The following is a 6,000-nucleotide window of genomic DNA, read 5'->3' on the forward strand; positions in this document are numbered from 1 at the left end:
TCAACTCAGTTGACAGCATTTTGATCTACTTACATTTCCATTATACAGAAACTGTAAAAAAGCAATAGATTTACATATCTCAGATCATACAGTTTTTACTACAATATCATATCAAATGGCTTGAACTGCAAAACTATTCTGAGGAAAAAACAGCTTACTGGTGACAATCTTTCTTCTCTGCCTGATCTGAATGAGAATAGGCATCTCTCACAGGGGCACTCTGTACATTGTCAACAGTCTGTGTTACAACATGACTCCCTCCACTACAGTAGCGGTACAAGGGGAGGACACCAGATAGTAATAAACCTGACTCCTGGGGTGTATTCAGTAATGTTAAACGTTCTGAATGTTGCAGACAGAAATATAATGAATAGACCTGACATGATTCCTTATTCTATTTGACAGATAATCATATATGTTCTATACAATACATTTCTATCTGAACGTTTTGTAATGTATCACCCTCCTTAACAAACACCTTGTTTGTCTCCCTACTAGGTGTCCAGTGATGGGTTGTGATGGCCAGGGCCACACATCAGGGAAGTACACATCTCACCGCAGTGCAGGGAGCTGCCCCCTCGCTGCCAAGAGGCAGAAAGAGTCATCCATCAATGGCCTCCCCTTCCCCTGGAATAAAGCCTGCAAACAGGAACTGCCCCACTGTCCCCTGCCCGGTTGCAATGGCCTTGGACACGCCAATAACGTGTTTGTCACCCATAGAAGGTTAGCCTGCATTCCCTCCATTCATTTTGTCCCATACAATACTAATTAAACTGTTTTGTTTTGTTTCTTTCTAACTGAAGTTTCTAATGTCTTTCTCATTATTTGTCATTTTCTTTCTAAATAGTTTGTCTGGATGCCCTCTTAATGCTCAGAGTATTAAGAAGAAGATGACAGGAGAGGAGATGATGACTATTCAACTTGAAGCCAGCAGTGGTAAGCCATTATAATATGTTTTACAAACATGTTCTGTTTGTGGTGGTGGACAGTACATGTATGCTTTGACAGGGTAATGTATTTTATTGAAATATTAATATCAGTACCATCAAAGTATGTTTAGTATTTTCTCTTTTCATACAGGAGTCGACAACAACGATGATATGCAACACTTGGATCATGAAATCAAGGAACTTAACGAATCCAACCTGAAAATAGAAGCTGACATGATGCAACTGCAGACCCAAGTAACTATCCACAACTGTGAAGATATTATGTTTTTTAAAGGATTCATGCCCAGTTCAGTTTGACAAGTTTCCCTCTCCCCTGAAAGCAGATTTCGTCGATGGAATGTAACCTGAAGACAATTGAGGAGGAGAACAAGATGATTGAACAGCACAACGACAGCCTTCTGAAGGAGTTAGCTCGCCTCAGCCAAGCTCTCATCAACAGTCTCACAGACATCCAACTGCCTCAAATGGTACAGTAGGCCTCATACGAACCTCCTCACTTGCACATGTAGCTTTTTTATTTTACCATATGTACAGTCAGGTACAGAATTATTGACACCCATGATAAAGATAATTTAAAAAAACTGTATAAAATAAATAATACAAATACTGAGCTATATTGTATGCCAAAAAAATAGGGAAATTATATTATTTTACAATAATATAATTACTCAGAAAAATAATAATAATTTATTTTCTCAAAAAGAAAGTGGTCAAAATGATTGGCACCCCTGTTTTCAATACCTTTTAATGCCTCACCGTGCGAGGATAATGGCACTGAGCCTTTTTCTAAGATGTTTAATGAGATTTGAGAACACATGGGGAGGGATCTTAGACCATTCCTCCATATCTTTCCAGATCCGAGATATCCTTCTACTGCACTTATGGACTGCTCTCTTCAATTCAAACCACAGTGTTTTCAGTGGGGTTCAAGTCCGGAGACTGAGATGGCCATTGCAAAATGTTGATTTTTGTGGTCAATTAACCGTTTCTTTGTGGATTTTGATGTGTGCTTGAAGCTATTGTCTTGCTGGAAGATCCACTTGCGGCCAAGTTTCAGCCTCCTGGCAGAGGCAACCAGGTTTTTGGCTAAAATGTCTGAAATCTGGCTTGCCTACTAGTTACTTAAACTACATACCGTGTACTAATCGTACTACATACTAATTAGAACGTACTGTTTAGTAAAAATGTATGCAGTAAGCAACAAATATCAACATATTACTCATTCATATTGATAAGGCGACATCTAATGCCCAATCGCCCTTGTTCCCCGCCATTCGTTCATTTTTGTAAAGTGTGTCCCCTATTCTGATTATCAGCTGTTGTCAAACACAGGTGGGTGTGAAAATACTATTCTCTTCCTCAATAGTGTACAGCGAATTCTACTAGATGAAAAGCCGAAATGAGTATGACATCCTGGCATTTAAAGCATACAACATCAAAATGTCACATACTATAAAACTGCCTATTTTCGCATACCCAAAATGCCTACTATTTAGAACGTAAGTATGAATATTCGGACACAGCCCTGGTACTGGGTAAAGTTGATTATGCCGTTGACCTTAACAAGGGCCCCAGGACCAGTGGAAAGCCCCATAACATCAAAGATTCACCACCATATTTTATAATAGGTTTGGGGGTATTTTCTGCTTATGTATCCTTATTTCAACGCCAAACCCATCACTGGTGTGCGGGGCCAAAGAGCTCTATTTTCATGTCATCCCACAATTTAAATGCCTGGAGTTTGCTAAATGCCATTGGCACTTGGATTGGAACCAGTGATATGGTCAGATGGCTTGAAAATAGAGCTCTTTGGCCACGCATCTCATCATCTCAGTCTCCGGACTTGAAACCCATTGAAAACCTGTGGTTTGAATTGAAGAGGGCAGTCAATAACCGCAGACAAAGGATATCAAGGATCTGGAAAGATTCTGTATGGAGGAATGGTCTAAGATCCCTCCAAATGTGTTCTCCAATATCATAAAACATTTTAGGAAAATGCTCAGTGCCATTATCCCCGCAAGGTGAGGTATTGAAAGGTATTGATAACAGGGGTGCCAATCATGTTGACCCCTATCTTTTTGAGAAAAACTAATATGACCTGTTAAACAACATCTCTTTATCTGAGCAATTGTATAAGTATAAAATAATATAATTTTTAAATGTTTTTGAGCATACAATATAGCTCAGTATTTGTATCTTTATCAAGGGTACCAATAATTCTGGGCCTGACTGTCTATCTATAGTGACATTAAATTATTATTGTCACAAGAAGCTTCAGTTTGTGAACTAATATTTGAAAATGTTTGTGTTTCAGGGGCCCATCAGCGAGCATAATTTCGAAGCCTATGTGAACACATTAACAGATATGTACAACAGCTCTGAGCATGACTACTCTCCCGAGTGTAAGGCTCTCTTGGATAATATCAAACAGGCTATGAAGGGAATCCACGTTTAAGCTGTCGAGACATCAAGAGGAGGTATCTTTGAGTTGGGATAATGGCACTGGATGGCTGTGTGCAGTGCTGGCTTAGTTGCATGTATAAGACAAGGCTTTGGGAAATGTGTCGACATTTCACTGTTGAATACATTGCACTGAGACAATTACCAGCCAAAAATAATTTGTAATGTTTTTTAACGCTTCTGTATTCACTTGACATGTTTCTTCTGGTGAGATTTCTACCACCCTTGCACTTAATTATTTTGTATGGTTTGCTTGATTTAAATCTGTATTTGTTATTTTTTGTCTTTTTTATATTACTGTTATTTATCATCCTTATTCATCAATGTATTTATTTCCACACATTTCTTTTTATTTCTATCATTGTAAAATGCTAAATATTTGAAATCCTTTGACTAATTCTGCACATTGTAAATTACATTGAAGCACGTTCCAGTTTCAATCATAGCTCTCTTTCGCCATCTAGTGATGGTTTATTTATATGTCAGCTCATGTCATAATAAAATAATTTGGATCTCCCATGAAGGTAGAGAACTCTACCAGAATAATCCAGAATCAACATGTTTTTTAGTTGTTGCTTTTGCTTTCTATTTAATATTCAACACTGAATGTATGGTAAGACTAAAGATCTTAAATGCAATGTTACTGTACATCTCTTAATTCAACAATATGTTAAATTGACTGCAATTGGGGGAATTGCTTTAAGCTCTTAGCAAAATGCAACATGCTTTTATTTAATTCAATGAACTGAATGTCAGATTCAACTTTGTGTGTGTCACTAGAATAGAGCAACTGACAGCACTAAGAAAATTGAAAAATCCACTTTGACAAGATGTTCATTCTTTTTCTTAAATGATATAGATATTAAACTGCCTTCTGTGCACACACTGTGTGTGCATATATGTGCCTACATGTAAATGAATACATAAAATATACAGTACTCTGTTTTGTGGTAGGACAGTATTATGTGGCTGGTGTCTAATTTATTGTACAGTACACTTTTCAAAGGAGAAATGTTCTTAATGACTGTTTATATGCCATTTCAAATATTTAAGCATTGTCTCGGTAGCTGTAATCTCAAAGTCAGGTCTTGAAGTTTCACAGGTTAAGAAGTGTTAGTGCTTTTTTACTTTTGACTTATCTTCAGCATGGGAAAAGAGGAAGTGGTTACACCACCATACAAACATTTACTCTGGTTTAAGCTATTCTGACATCCTTTACATACATAAAATGTTAGCTAATGTATACTTAATGGTGGTCGGTGGCATTTTAGTTTCTGTATATGTCACATCAATTTTTTAAATATCCCCCAAAAGCACTTGGTGGCGTAAATATCACTGCAGGTTCTTTAGGGCCAGATTCAATAAGCGTTTGCACCTTGGTAAATCAAGACCATATTGTCAATAATGTCAATAATGGACAACTGTCAATAAAAATATTTTCAGTTCGTCACTATTATGAAGCAAAAAGAGACAAACAAACAATGATATTGCTAGTTCTTAACTGTTTATTTTCAATTGTTTATGTGTTATTTCTTTTTAAATTGTGTTGTGAATCAGTTGCACTTTTTTCTTTTGTATTTCAGTTTATTTCTATTGCCCTGGGGTTCCAGAAAAAGATTAAGCTTTCTTTGTTTGTGAGCATTGCTCTTGATGTCACAGGAAAATGCTATTATTTTGACGTTTGCATGGGTTGATAGTCTTATCAAGTTACAATAAATTGAGTTTGACTTGGCCTACTACACATTTCCTGAGGAGGAATTGGAAGAGCATATCTGCAAAACAAAGCCAAATTAAGGACACTTGTTGAGGAAAATACTTTATTTTATCCAAATACTCAACACATTCTAAAGAATTGTAATCTTTAAAAATGTAATCATTGACGGTTTGTTTAACTTAATAATTGTGTTAATTTATTTATAATTCGTAATATTGAATTCATATACCACACATTGTTTGCTCAGGAAGTTTTGTGAAGAATATTTATTTTTCCCTGTTAGTATTTGATGTTTTGTAATGTGAACTGGATTTTTGTGGAATGATATTAGTATGATGAAACTGTACTGGACTTTTGTTTTTCATTAAAATGTTGTTTTTTCAGTTCAAGTAGTTTGTAAATCAAAAGTTCCTATTACTTTTACTATTTCATAAGCAGATATGCGCTGTGTTGTACAGTTTGTGTATGGTAGAAATAAAACTTTTTAAATGGTTGTGTGATTCTCAGATGTAAAGTAGTACGTTGGCAATGCCTTACAGCACAAACAATGAGCTTCTTTGACTGAAATCTACTTCACACTGTATTATATAATCTCTCTCAAAATGCATTTGAATGAGATTCAACAACTGCTCCTTGGGCAGTCATTATCTAATGGAAATGGAGAAGAAAATATTGGATGGCTCAATATTGGTTAACCCAGAATTTCCATGTTGGTGCCTCCTTCTCATCCCCATCCTCTCACTGTAGCTTCATGAAGTCGATACCAGAGTATGACAAGTCTGTGCCACCTGGTGGCGGGTATCAATAAGACAAGACATCTCAGATGAGAAAGTAGGCCATCTGTGTAATACAGTTAAATAGGCCTATTCTTTGTGC

General features: G+C 36.5%; 1 protein-coding gene across 12 annotated transcripts in view; it reads left to right on the forward strand.

Annotated features, from left to right (window-relative positions):
- Window positions 1–5,617, forward strand: part of LOC121535347 (suppression of tumorigenicity 18 protein) — a 46,265-nt gene extending 40,648 nt beyond the window's left edge. For 9 of the 12 annotated variants that reach the window (XM_041842331.1, XM_041842334.1, XM_041842338.1 and 6 more), the window contains 5 exons: window positions 499–723; window positions 848–936; window positions 1,081–1,184; window positions 1,271–1,417; window positions 3,265–5,617. In XM_041842331.1, coding sequence (XP_041698265.1) covers window positions 499–723; window positions 848–936; window positions 1,081–1,184; window positions 1,271–1,417; window positions 3,265–3,405 — 706 coding nt within the window. In that variant the 3' untranslated portion in view covers window positions 3,406–5,617. Of the gene's footprint in view, window positions 1–498; window positions 724–847; window positions 937–1,080; window positions 1,185–1,270; window positions 1,418–3,264 lie in introns of those variants that run through there. The other 3 variants (XM_041842329.1, XM_041842340.1, XM_041842339.1) reach the window with 2 other exon arrangements.
- Window positions 5,618–6,000: the final 383 nt, after the last annotated feature.

Source organism: Coregonus clupeaformis, chromosome 21 (genome assembly GCF_020615455.1).
Source record: "Coregonus clupeaformis isolate EN_2021a chromosome 21, ASM2061545v1, whole genome shotgun sequence".
Taxonomy (NCBI): domain Eukaryota; kingdom Metazoa; phylum Chordata; class Actinopteri; order Salmoniformes; family Salmonidae; genus Coregonus; species Coregonus clupeaformis.